Genomic DNA, 14,816 nt, shown 5'->3' with positions numbered 1-14,816 from the left:
TATGCATCTGCTAATTTACTAATTAACTGCTGCATATTTACTACAGTGTCTGTGTATACAGGAATATAGCTGTTTTACATATGAAGGATTTGGAAATGATTTAAGATTTACATTGATTTATGTTTGTTTCATATTTGATTTGAATGTAATGTATAAAACAATGTAGCTGTATGTAATTGAGAGGTCTGGTATTTTACACAATAATTAAATACCATCGAGCACTGATCCACATTTCTTGGATAATTTATGTAGTTTTGATAATTTGTAATTTGTGGGGAGAAAATTAATTCCAATGTAATTAATCTAATGTTTTATATGTACACATTTTTTTTATCTATTTATAAAAAATATATATTCAAATCTTTAAAATGATATTCTTTATTAGCTATTGAATACCTATAGGCACCCAAATCGTAAAGTAATCTAGCTCTACTTGTAAAATAGAGTATCACTGAAGATTGAAACATTGAAGAGCTCTTCTTGTTTTAGTAGTTATCCATTTTATTGTATATAAATAGGTTATAAACATCTCTTTTAGACTTCCTTAAGTGAATCCCCGCCCATTGAGCGTTAGACCCCGCCCTCACGCACTAGGCCCCGCCCCCTGCGCATGTGTGCCTGTGTGGGCATTGGTGAGAAATCAGCGCTGGAACAGATGAGGGAATGTCAAACTTGTTGCCGATTCCCGCGGCTCGACGCATCCGAGTCAAGGATAAATGAGAAAACCTTTCTGGAGCCAGAAGTATTTGATGGAACAGCGCGGATCTCATGGAGAGCATAAAAGAAAATAGTGGTTAAATTTTGCACTGAATACATTTCATACTGTGACAACAAAAGGGATCCTGGGCTCTCCAGTTCCTAACAGCGCGCGCACCCACCGCGGTGCATTGAGTCTTCTCACAGGACCGAGCGCACGCACGCGCTACGTTCTCCTCAAAGGACCGTCGAATTAATGCATTTATCTACTCTTTTTGAATGCATGTAAGTGTTTTTTTTAATATAGAATAATTATCAGTCGGGATCGATAGAATTGCATTGGTGATGTGAACATGGGACATGTGCTTCGCGCGTTGGTTTGCACTTCTCTGGATTTGTGTTGAACGACTTGGGGACGTAACGCATCGAATAAAGATGTAAACGAGGAGTTATTTTAAGATGTGCATTTTACAGGGTCGTTGCTCTAAGGATATACAAAGAGGACTTCGCGTTTTTACGCTAATGCTGGAATTGAGGTAATTCCAATTGTCATCTGATCTCTTACTTTCGCATAATTAAATATTTATCAGTAATCACATGCATGTGAAAAGTAAATGTTTTTTTTTAATCATGATGTTATTTAAAATATATAATACTTGTATTTTTAAATCGGCGGCTTGCATGTGCCCTGGAGACAAAAAATAAAATAAATACAAAACTGAAAGTACAAAAAAAAAAATGTATTTAATTGTCTTTTTTTATTTGCAGTGACAAACTAACAAAAGGAATTTAAATCCAGTGGACTGAAAATGAACTCTAATTATAACAGTGCTGGATTTCATATGAAAGGGCCGTCTGTAGCTGTGGAGCCGATGATGGGTCCACTAAATGAATCCCCCATACAGGGACTCAACTTTGTCTCAAATAGAGACCAGTATGGATTCCAGACTCATGGCCATGGGGATATGCTCGCTATGGGAGTTCAGCCACAACATCAACTCCACATGCAAGGACCGTTCAACCATCAACCTCCTAACCACGACCAGCATTCACATCTGTACCAGGACAACGTCCCCGCTTGCCTGCATGGGGACAGACACATGGGCTTCAATAACAACAACGCAGGTCACCCGCATATGTTTGAAGGAGGATTCGGTCAGCAACTTGCAGAGGTGCAGTCGCGAGAATGCATTTCACAGCAGCAGCAGCAACAGAGAATGGCCACTATGCCTGAGTTTCAACCGCACGGCCATCCTAACGGTAACCACGCTGTTCCAGCACCATGTCTTCCACTAGACCAGTCACCAAACCGCGCCGCGTCGTTCCAAGGCCTGCCATCCTCATCCCCTGAAACCCACAGACTTGAACATTACAGGCTTTTCCCACAAAGCAGGATGGGGGGATCAGAGCACTGTTTTCCCTGTGATCCTCTGACGGGGAATTTTGATATGACAGGATTCTCCACCGCGGACTCTGCAGAGCACAAACTGCCCTATTGTGAAACGGGGAACCAAGTGGTCGGGGGTCATTTTTCCACTTGTAATCGAAGTGGTTCCCGAGGGCCCATGTTGGGCGGCTCTAAAGTCGACCAGCAGCTACCTCAGCAAAATGTGTTTTCAGACCGATTCGGGAACCGGGGGAAAATGGATCCGGGGGTTAACGCTAGACACCACCTCATGCCGCAGCAGAGGCCGGGACCTGTTGCAAGGCAGAACCCCAGTTCTCCTGCCCTTCCGCGGTTTTATCACACTCCGGACTATGTAGCGAACAATACGGACGTTCAAGGTGGTGGTCCGATGGTCCACGTTCAACACGGCCACCTGGACCGGCCCATACATAGACTGAACAATCATAACATGCATCCCTTCGGGGAACCGGTGTTTGATGTCCCCCAGCTAGCCCCTCAGCCCCCACATCACCCTCACCTCAGCTCACTTCCTTATTTGAATATGGCAAAAAGACCACGGTTTGATCTCCCGAACGGCTCTGCTGGAGAGAGCTGCAGCCCCCTAAGCAACAACTTACATAATCGGCCCAATCTTGAAAACCACCTCTCCCCCTCGGCTTTCCCATCTCCTATGGGGGACTTTACATCTCATGTGACGGATGGGTTTCCATCAGGCCCTGTACCCTTGAGCTCTGGTCCACAGCAACAACAACAGCAGCGGCAGCAGAACGCGGCGATGATGATCAAACAAATGGCATCGAGGAGCCAGCAGCAGAGAATGAGACAACCCGACCTGCAACAGTTAAGTCTCCACGGGGACGTCACATCAAACGGCATGGTCTGCCGAGGCCCTCTGGGTAGTGTTTCACAGTCCAATTTCGAGAAGAAGCATAATTTTCATGGAAACTTTGACAGCCCCCACCTACCTCAAGAAAACTCATGGTTTCCTGAGCCGCAGCAGCATTGTAGAGAAACAAACACGCATGCCTTGGAGCAGGCAGAGAATGGACACAACATTATTTTTAGGCAAGGCGTCACAAGCATGGACATGCAGTCTTTGAATTCTCCGGGAGCACATCATCCATTCGAAAATAATGTCAGCAATCCTCTGCAGATGCAGTCTCCCGATGAGAGCAACATGCAGTCAGGCGCACCCACAGACAGGAGGCCGGCTGAATTCGGAGGAATGGCGATGAGGAGGCAGCACAGCTTCCCTCCTGGAGGGCCGAGTCAACAGGGAGCCCCCCAGAGCAATCCTCCAGGATTTAGCTCCTCTCCAGGGAACTATCCCCCCCATCCCGAGTACCTCTCCAGCCAGCACCTGTCAGTCAATAAGCTTGGGGCCCTCTCTTTGGGGAATTTAAACAAAGCCAGTACAAAAGACAGTGTGTTTGGCCAAAGCTGTCTGGCAGCTCTCTCCACGGCCTGCCAGAATATGATCGCCAGCCTTGGGGCCCCGAACCTCAATGTGACTTTTAATAAGAAAAGTCAAAATGAGGCCAAACGCAAAGCAGGTCAGGTTGAGCAGGACATAAATAGCAGTGGCAGTAACGGCCCAGGGGCAGAGTATTTCCAGAGCAACGCTTCTCAGAATAGTCAAACGCCTTGCTCTGGGAATAACAACAATACGACGGCAGGTCAAAGTGGTACAGGCCAGATGGCGAAAAGGGAAGCGAGCACCCTTTCCCCGAATGACAACATGGAGTCTGGATGCGAGGGGAAAATGGCAACAGGCAACGGCAAGGGGAGGGGGAAGAAGAGACGCGACAGCGGGCACATCAGTCCTGGAAACTTCTCTCCTCCGTGCGGCGGTAACCCCGTCGTCAGTCCGAGTCAGCAGGGTTCTGCTTTGAACGTTGGCATGGAGGGCCGAGGTAAGACCCCGGAGAGGTCCCTGGTCTCCCCTTCTTTTGGAAAGCCTGACCTCACCACCTCGATGGACAGTGGAATTCAAAGCGTGGGCAAGTCTGATGGCGTTTCGCCGTGCATGGATTATTTAGACGAAGCCAGCCCCAACTACAGCACAGAGGACCCGAGGCCTTGCAGAGCTGGCATGAAGTGTAATTCTGAAAACAGGGCCGGCTATAGTGACAATCCGTGCATGGAACAGGTGCGGACACCATTGAGCAACACAGGCCAGGATGAGGTTCATCCTCTGGAGATCTTGCAGGCTCAGATTCAGCTGCAAAGACAGCAGTTCAGCATCTCCGAGGACCAGCCGATGGGAGGGAAAACGAGTAAAAAGGCCGACTGCCAGGCCGGTCTGAATGGAGAGTGCGCCCTGGCCAGTTCTAGCCCGGTCACAGGCAAGGGATCTGTGAATACCATTGACCTTGACTCTCTCATGACAGAGCAGCATGCCACCTGGTATGTCCCTGGCAACAAGACTCTGATAGAGGACCCCAGTAATGACAAGTGCCTGGGATACTGGGATCGAGCACGGGGCCAGAGTGACAACAAAGAAGGTAAACTTCATTGACTTGCAGTGAGAGCATGATGAATTGGTGTTTTTATGGACTGTTGAGTTTACTTTGATGGCTTAATGGTTGAATAATGAACAACCCAAGGTAGCTTAACCTCAGGCGCAGGGACCCATTTACAACTAATCTGTCACCCAGAAGTGAGCTTTAATTAGCACACTTAAAAACACTTAGTCTTGAGCTGGCAGAAAACAAGATGCAAAATAATAATTAACTCACTGACAGAAGAGAAAGTTTGTTTGGCTCTGTAGTTTGCAGTACAATACCTCAATTAAATATGAATGTAAATATATTAATTATTGTATAGTATTAATTGGGTTACACGCACATATTTAATACACACACTTGCAGGAAAAACCACAGCTATTATTTTTATTATTAGTACCATTAGTGATAATATTTCTGATATTATGCAAGTGACTACATTTGGCTCTTTAACATTATGCTAACTAAATGTTTTGATTCCACCTTATTTGTACTTACATTTAAGTTTTATCTAACTCTTAACACAAAGAGGATCCGTCGTTAAGATTTTAATGAGATTTAAGTGCATTCAGATCTTAACTGCAGATCCTCTTTGTGTTAAATCTAAGCACAAATAAATTGGAATCAGAAGCTCCAGTAATTCTTGCAGATTTCTTCTCAAAACAGTGCTGCGTTAAGAAAATATGTCTGCAGTGTTTAATATGTAAGTGTTTTTACCCCAGGCTTTCTTATCAAATTTACTGGAAGCTTTACAGGACTGTTCAGATGTATTGTAAGCGGTATAAAATATATTTCAAGAGCATTGTAGGTCACAGAGCTCCTGTTCCTTGAATTTCATGTTGAATGCCACAGCGTATACATGGGTATTTTTTGGAAACAAATGTTGTCTAAGGAGGTTGGAACAGCCAAGTTTGCGATTAATTTGACTGCAGGCACGTTAGAGCTCGCAGTGGCGTTATTAACCCATGAGGCCTGACAACAGCGCTGCGCAAGGGTTAAATGCAGGCGTTAGGCGCGTGGCCAAGATTCAGTGTTGTTTTACCTCAGAAATCTCTTTCCTGTCACTTCACGCTTTATGATTGGTCCCATCGGTCCTATAATTGTGCACCATCAGATATGTCATAATCAGACGTGTGGCATCGTATTCATGAGGGGATGTGTTTGATTTTCACAATAGTCAAGAGGACGGTCAGAATTATTTTCTTAACAGGAATTTCTCAAGGACTTGTAACTGAAAACATCCAAATGCTGTTACATAGCCAGTTGCATGGAATTCCCTTCACAAAAACACACCAGAGACCACAAATCTGTTTTTGCATTTATCTCTATTTCCATCTTTTGCACCGGGGTATTGAGTTCCTTGCTTTATTTATTTTTTATTGCATTCTTCTGAAATGCAGTAGCTTTCTCCCTGTGCACGTTGGACTTTAAGTTTTGCAGCAGTTTTGATTACAATAATTATACATTTTACATTTTTATTTTATATATATATATATATATATATATATATATATATATATATATATATATATATATATATATATATATATATATATATATGGAATATGGAATAATTTCAGGGATATGCTATAAATGCATCTCAACCAAATCTAGAAGAGATGCAAGCTGCAAAAAGCACATTATCAGAATGTAGTCCGATCAGAAAGCTCCAACTCTTTAGTGTTTTTTTCACTATTTTGCCTAATAAATGGAGAAGGTTGTCAGATGCAATTTCTCAGACGGGGCTGTCGGATATTCTGACAGCTTTGTGGCTCTGAAAATAAACACTAAAGGCCAGAACAGACAGAAAACAAAGGAGAAGATGCAATGGTCTCCTGGGAAAACGACTCAAAACAACACTCCACAAACAGGCTGAGAACACAGGTATAGGGATGCGTTTTGTGTGAAAGGGACGTCAGCGATGTGAAGAGAAAAGAGAGCTTGATATCTATGTGGAAAATATCAGCAAACAGTGTACACTCCAAACGCTGTGTAACTTGCAGATCCATTACAGAAATGAGCTTTCATTTCTTTGAATGTTTTCTGTTTGTCAGAAAAGCTAGATATCTCAGTGGCTCTGGAAAAACACATTTGTAAACAGTGTACACTTTGTGCAAGTTGAATATCTTAAAATAACCATCAATGCTTTTGAACGTTTCCTCATTTATCAAAAGTACTCTTTTGAGCTCTGCATGCAATATAGGCTGTTTATAATCAATCGTAGTTCATTTTAAAGCTAATGTCTTGGTTTGCATGATGGACATCAATTTGAACATTGCATGCGCAGATGCACACTTTATATGGAAGTGTTTGTTTGCTGAGCAGAATTAATTAGCATAGTCTTGTGTCCGTGTGATACACTGCTTTTTTCCGTGAGGAATGTCAGGGTGGAAACTAAAAAGAAAAAAGAAGTAGGATCTTGTCTTGGCATGTATTGAATTCCGCTTTTGCATTTTGTTGAGGGACAGGCCTGTATCGTCAGAGATGCATTGCTTTGATTTGAGCATCATCTCTCAATGCTAAACATTAAGAAGCAGTTCTGTCATCGTTTACACACCATTCAGTTTTCCTTTAACCAATAAAAAGTTTAGAGCGCTTCTATGGAGAGGAAGATTTTTGTGTTTAACAGAAAGTAAAGAAAATAGCACGAGTTTGAAGGACTTGAGGGTAATTTTTGTTTTTAATTTTGGGCCAAATTACTTTAAAGATTAAAAATTGCAGTTGAAAAGGAGATATTAGGCAGAATATTCAAGCTGCTCTTTTCCATAAATCTTAAATGGATGTGGATCTTTATACAGCACAAAAAAAAATCTCATACACTATATTTAATATATTTTTTTTAAATCCCATCAAAACTCTATATTATACAATGATATAACCAGCTGCAATCTGCCAAATATCATTTATAGGGAAAATGTTTTACAATCAAACACAGGCATGAAAGAGCTTTGAGCTTTGATGGAGAGGAATATTTTTGTGTTTAACAGAAATAAAGAAAAGAAAATAACATGATTTTGAATGACTTGAGGGAGAGTAAATAATGACAGAATTGATATTTCTGGCTAAAATACTCCTTTAAATATTGAAAATGGCCATGAGATATTAGCTCTTTTTTCTGCAAACAAAAATGAAAGTTCTTTTTTTAAATACCACCTAGCTCCAACATAAAAGCCTTCTGTATTCCATTACTGAAAATTCCCATCAAAGCTCCCTATATAATACTTTATTATTATATTATTATCACTGCACTCTGCTGTATGTGACTATAAGGCATGAATATACTAAAAACATTGTGCTTCTCTGTAAAGCTGATTTGAAACAATGTATATTTTGAATAGTGGTATAGGAAAAAAACGTGGTTCTCAAATGTCATATTTAGTCATGTTTTTAAAAAGTTCAATAGAGGGCTTTGGTGGAGGAAGATTTTTGATTAACAGAAAGTAAAGAAGAGAAAATAAAATAGCATGAGGGCGAGTAAATAACTACATTTTAATCTAAAATGCATCGTTAAAGATCGTTAAATGCATCGTTTTTTTAAAGCCGTGGGCTCGTTACGGATAGGTCATCACTCAAGCTCAGAGCCAAGATGTAAATTTTCCGCGTCACCTCATATGTTGTTGTTCTCATACGTGTCTTTAAGATCATTAATGTTTCTTCTTAGCAACCCCTCCCACAGAAACATAAACCAACAAGTTTCTCCCCTTCCATTTGTAAGTGACCAGAGCCTGCCTGTGAACGGCATTATGGAGCAGAAGGGTGTTGCTTTTCCAGTGCGTATGCTTTAGTGCATGTGTTGCGCTGGCCAAGAGAACATGTCTAAGAGCCAGACAGAGCAGTCAGCCATCCAGACAGCAGTCAGCCATCCAGACTGGGCCCCACAGCTGGCCCGCTTTCCCAGCCCTTCCCCTCTCCAGATCCAGGGCCGGCGCTCATGAAGGCGATCCCTGTCCGCTGTGCGCCAGCAGAGGAGGAGGAGGGGGAGGAGGGGGGGAAAACAGCCCCAGGGCTCTGATGTGAAACTCCTTCAGTGCTTTGGGCTCTCGAAAACTGTGAAAAGCTCTTTCATATCCCTTGGCCTGGGTCCCGCGCTCTCTTTAGAATATTTTAGAATAATTTCATTCTAATTTGTCAATGGAAATTCAAACCATATAACAGCATATAAAAACAGGTTCTAGAGGGACTAGTTTATGTAAAAGAGCGTGCCGGTGCCAAGCTATTTCCACGCTCTTGTGTGGGGAGGCACCCACTGTGTCCCCTACAGTTCTGTTGGCTGCTGTTGAGAGACTCGCGATATAAGCGCTTAACAATGATATGGACACAATCCCGGCGTTTGAGTAATGAAGTCTGCACTGTCGGGATGATTCACAAGATGGAGTTTAAAAGAGCAGTTCGTGCAAAAACGAGCATTCTGTCATTGTTTACTCAGCCTCGTTTCTAGTGAGGGGGGTGGGGGGGACAATAACTATATCACACTGTTAGTGCAGACAGCAGGACTCAATGCATTTGTTAAATAACCATTTTAAAAAGTTACATAATAATGTATCATTACTTCTTAACTAAAAAATGGAAGTCGAAAATTCAACTTTTAAAGCATGAAATAATGTACCACAAATCACTGAATCTGAGTTTAGTGCGGGTGTATTATCAGTAAAGTAATTATTAAATGTGTAATCATTCAAAAAAATATTCATATTAATGTGATTCAAAGATGAAGGCCATAATATTAATGTTGTCCACCGGAGGGAGCCACGGGATATGAAATCCTTTAAGATCTTAGTTTAAAGACGGTGGAAATTGTTCAGTAAATTGACTTGTAGGAAAAAATGGCATTTAAATTATATTTTAAGTTCAATAAAGCCCAATATAATAAGTATGCAAAAACTGCAATTTCCTAAATACTTTTATACCTTTCTTATCTTAACTATTTTAATGGTATCGACAACATATTTTTAAGACATGACTAAATGTATGTCCAACTGAAGAAGGGATGCTATATTATTTATCTTTTTAAATATTGTGCATATAATAATACTTCTATAAAGACTCATGTTTTACTTGAAAAGCGAAATGTCCATTGGATAATTGTAAAATCTACACAAGCCATTGTGCGTAGACCAAAATATATAAAAACAATACTGATTTGGTCAAATAAAAAGTGGGAGGGTCTGGAATCTGAAACAAGCCAATTAGTGTTCAGCCTCAAGTTACATGCATTTCAAAATTTTACGAATCTAATAGACACCCATTTTTCCAATGCCCTGCATACACAAAACAAACGAAATAGAGTTTAGATTTTTTTATTTTTAATAGGTGCTAACATGAGTACCAGTAGAACACTATGACTAAATAATGCAATGTCATGATTATTTTACAATATATTTTTTAACTTATTTTTAATAATAAGTTATTAAAGGAGCTTCATCCCTGGATAACTTAGCAGGGGCAGTGCCCCAACAAACCCTTTGCTTGTTTCTTTCCTAACCATAAAGTTTCTGTGGTGCACAAGAGTCATTTAGGAGCATCTCCATTTAGTTTTCAAAATACTTTCTATTTACATCTGTTCTACATTTGGTCAAGATGCATTTAGATCATGCCCTATACATTATAGAGTAAAATATCAATTGTATACAGTAAAATATCTTCCATTAATCTGTTAAAATAGAAAAGAATCACAAAAATGATATTGTGATTAATATAGTATATTAATATATTATTATGTGTGTATGTGTGTGTGTGTGTACACAAAATTAATTCCTAAACTGTTCATTCTTAGTCCTTCACCGTAATGTTTGTCTCATTTGGTTTTCTTCATTCCAAACATCTGTGATGTGATTTTAATGTTTTCCCCTTGTTTCTCCTCACAGGACACGGGTAGGAGTGCTCCTCTGCTGGCTCTCCTTAACATATCACTGAAAAAAGGTAAGACAGTCCAATCTATCAGATATATAACAGTCAGTCGGTTTCAGAAGTAAAATGCTATTTTAAATAAAACTTTCAAAATAAGTTTATCATGAGCTCTGAAGTGATTTGCTTATGTATGCTTAAATACAAATTCATGTTTACTAGCCAAATTCTCTGTGAAGATCCAAGAGAACGATCCACCAATCAGAAAGCTCACTGTTACCAAGGAAACAGAATTTGCTCCAAAAAATGCTCACCAGTCACCGCCCACTCCCATGAAGCATTGCGAATAGACCTTCCAACCACTTATATTTTAGAATGTTGCAATAAACATTTAAATGAATAGAATTATTTAAAATAATAATGTTGTTTATAATATGATTCATTGTAATCATTAATTTTTGTAAGTTTTTGTATTTAAAAAAAATGTGTATATAGTTATTTAAATTCATTTTAATTTCAGCTTTAGTTTTGTTTAGTGTAGTGATTCAAATTAAACTAAATTTTATCTAATTTTTTTTTCCAATGGTTCTCAAACTACATATATTAGAATATTTTGTAATAAACATTTAAAATATATAATGATAATATATTTAAAATCATATAAATAAAATATATATATGAATGTATGTGTGTGTGTGTATGTATGTGTATATATATATATATATATATATATATATATATATATATATATATATATATATATATATATATATATATATATATATATATATATATATATATATGTTTAGTTTATTGTTATTTTAGTATTATTGAGAAAATATTATAGTTATTTTATTTTAAATAACTTATTTTTGTCGTTTTTATTAGTTTTCTCATTAATGTTTTAATTTAATTTATTTTTCTTATTCAGATGAATTAAAATGAAAATCGGGCAATTTTAAGGTTTTGATTAGTTTATTTAAAATAATGAAAAAAAAAAAAAAAAACATGGTTTCAGTTAACTATAATAACCTTTTTATTATATCTTGCAGTTTTATATTGTACCAGTGTTTTTGTTTTGAATACATCAGTGGCAGTGCATCATGGGATATACATTTCCTCCTAAAATAATTGTTTGAATCAGAGTTTGTAATGTTGTTGGTTTGGGTATATTGTCAAATGTGAAAAATAATTAGCAAACCAAGGCCGCGCTCGCCGTGATCTGTACTGTCTTGCTTAATTTCGACGGAACGAGCCGCAGCCGCCGCTCCATCTGTCTCCCGCGGTTTGAGCACCACGGCTCCCGTTGCTATTCCTGCGAGCTGTCCGTGGTGATTCCATGGCGACAGGATGACTGACATGTGTCGCATCTCTCCACAGGTGCTGCACGATCTCGCTGTGAGGGTGGGGGTGGGACCTGGAGGAAGCCACCCGCGGTGTCCTGGGGCTGGGGAGGGGGGGGACAGAGGGGCCCCTGCTGTTCCTCTCACTTCCAGATGCGACTTAAACTCATCCAGAACAACTCTAACCACTTTGGGACCTCGCTGGCTGCTTTCCGTAACTTTAAGGATGATGGCTGGCTTGGTGTTTTCCAGCAGTAATTGGATACTTTTTTTTTTTTTTTTCTAGCCTCAGAGAAACCGCAAACCCTTTGGGTGTCCGTAGAGCAAGTCTTCGGGCCAACAGAGTCTCTTTAGATGGACTGGAGACGAGAGACAATGGGATACAGGAAATACACAAGCACACCAGACTGGAATCTTGGACAGCGAGGCTCAGTTGCTTTTAGTGTATTTTTATCTTCTATAAAGTTCCACTTTTGCTGGGATTACCTCATTTTTTTTAAGACTCACATATGAGGGTTTAACTAGTTAGTTCCGAGAGCACGATGCTCTCACTATAAATATTTATTATCCCTGTTTGTTCAGCGTGAACTTCAACATCGCATCCTTTTTGGTTACGTTATCTTTTTTTGGGGGGGGTTTTGTTTCTAACTCCCAGAACTCTGACAGCGAGTCGCCGTCCAATAGAGACAGAATTCAGAAGCAGCGTGCCGTATTATAAAGCGTCCCGTTCTCCGAGGTCTCCAGCAGCAGGCTCCATGAGTCTGTGGTGGGTCAACCTTTTGACTTTGAAAGGCCAGTGGGGGTTCTGTCTTCTCCCTACTGTTTTTGGAAATTTGATATTCACCCTGAGAACATCCCTTTGTGACCTGCCTGGCCGGCATCGGAATGCCATTGTTTCAAGTCGAAATTCTCCTTTGCTTGGGTTTTCCCTCTTTACCAAGCCTCCATTGAGACCCTGAGCTTCCCTCTGCCTTTAAACCAACTGATGGTGAATATGTTTAGTCGGAATTGGCAGGCTATTCAAGCGAGGACAATAGTCGGAGACAAAAGACTTTCCTTTTAAGAAAATAGGTTTTCTTCTGGAGAGAAAAAGGTCTTTAACCAATTTTTTGGTCTTCGACACCTCTCTGTTTCCTTGTTCTACCTCTTTTCTCCGTTTTCTCTCATTATTGTGATATACACGAAGCTTAAAGTTATTGTGCCCGCAGAGTTTTTTGTTGTTGTTGTAAATAACCTGTATATTATGAATCACTTATTAACAATAAATATGTTGTAAATTATGCTTTTTTCCCTGATTCCTCTGTCCTCCGCTGTCATCTCATTAAATACTTTCCTATGAAATGTGGCGTTCTTCCCAAGAGAAAACCTAAATTAGCACGCTCTCCATAGCTACTGCTTGAAGTTTCTAAATGGCGATGAGGATTGTTTTAAAAGGATGATTACATGCATTTTTGTTTGATTAGGGGGCACCGGGTTTGAGATATGCCTGAGAAATGCCGTCTTTATGTTTACCCTGTACTAATCTTAAACAGTGGGAAAATACTTTCAACCGAGAGCGAGGGAGAGAGAGAGAGAGAGAAAGCGCGAGGGAGAAGTCAAATGAGGAGACTGTTTGTGAAATGCTCGGCTACAAATCTCCAGTGGTTTGGACGCGCTTCGAGACCGCTGGCTTCGGGTGGTGAAGTCTCCTGAGTATTGATCGTGATTACTCCGGTATTCTTTATGTAAATCGTTGCTTATTGATAGTGGAACTAGTTCAAGGATGTAAAGTGCAAATTGCAGTGCAATAGTTCTTGTGTTTGCAAAGGGCTGTTTCTAAACCTTGGAAACCATTTCCTAGAGGAATGTATAATGTTCCCGTGTACGCATGTGCTGATTACACTAAGCAGATGTTATAGTTCAGTGCTCCTCAACTGGTTTTGTTTCAGCACCCATATTGAACAGAAATAAAACTTTGAAATTTGGTAATATTACCAAGAACGGCATAAGCCCACGAAGGAATATGCATAATGATTAACGTGACATAAACAACTATGTAAATGCATAAACATCAATTGAAATGTGATCTGAATAGATGAAACAAATTCTTAATTAGATTGTATTAGCAGAAGAATTAGTGACATAAATTTGTGGCCTTATATATATATATATATATATATATATAGCAGTTTTTAATAAGCTTAATAAGACAGAATGACATCAGAAAGCCGATTGAATTCAAATGCAGAGTTTGCTGATCGATAAAACCCAACTCTGGGGCTTTCTAAAAATTTGCAGATCTAATTCAATCTTTTATAAACTAACCTTTTTTTTTAATTATTATTATATTTTTTTTATAGTGACAAACTGTTTGTTTTTTTATTTTATTATTATAATTTTTTTCACTTGCACCAAGGTCAAATGGGTTTTTCATAAAATTATTATTATTTTTTACTTATTTAATTTATTATTTTTATTCTCATTATAAATGCATCTAGAATATATTTTCTAGAATATAGATGCATCCAATCAAATATATATATATAATTTGATTGCATGCATTTCACAAGTTGATAAGCCTGATAATTTTATCCTAACTATGCATGATTATATAATTAGTTGCATTTTATTATTTGCATTTAAGATTACTGTTGATGATCTGAGCAGACCTGCAATGGATTTTTATGTTGATTTTGACATTATTGCAAACGAAAACTCATTCATACATGAAACTGTGCTAAATTTTAGTTGCAGTGTCACAGTGTTGTATCACCAGTCATGTGTTTTGTGATCTCTACACGTCGTTGCTGATATTTGCGTCCCTATTCCAGTGCAACAGAGAGAAGCCAGAAGTTAGAAGTCAATACGACGGCGATTTTGATTCCCAAGAGTGACGCACCGTCTAAGAGACGGAATCTCTAACAGGAAACGCAGTCTGAAAAATGTCCTAGTGCAGCTAGGCCGAAGGTGCATTTTCTTTGGCTGGCGCCAGACATTCTTGCTCTTGTTTTTCCAATTTGCTGGAGCTACAGTGAGACAGAT

At 39.4% G+C, this 14,816-nt stretch overlaps 1 protein-coding gene across 1 annotated transcript; it reads left to right on the top strand.

The window, feature by feature from the left end:
• The first annotated feature begins 620 nt into the window (after positions 1-620).
• Positions 621-13,075, top strand: mn1a (meningioma 1a). Its single transcript, XM_052607577.1, has 4 exons — positions 621-1,232; positions 1,465-4,608; positions 10,473-10,527; positions 11,833-13,075. Exons 2-3 carry the CDS (start codon positions 1,506-1,508, stop codon positions 10,481-10,483), a joined length of 3,114 nt encoding a protein of 1,037 aa, XP_052463537.1. The 5' UTR covers positions 621-1,232; positions 1,465-1,505; the 3' UTR covers positions 10,484-10,527; positions 11,833-13,075.
• The last annotated feature ends 1,741 nt before the right edge of the window (positions 13,076-14,816 follow it).

Source organism: Carassius gibelio, chromosome A10 (genome assembly GCF_023724105.1).
Source record: "Carassius gibelio isolate Cgi1373 ecotype wild population from Czech Republic chromosome A10, carGib1.2-hapl.c, whole genome shotgun sequence".
NCBI lineage: Eukaryota > Metazoa > Chordata > Actinopteri > Cypriniformes > Cyprinidae > Carassius > Carassius gibelio.
This window is presented reverse-complemented; position numbering and strand designations above follow the sequence as displayed.

Bases quoted from the DNA above. Each gene is read 5' to 3' on its own strand.
- mn1a (XM_052607577.1), top strand. From the start codon at position 1,506: ATGAACTCTAATTATAACAGTGCTGGATTTCATATGAAAGGGCCGTCT.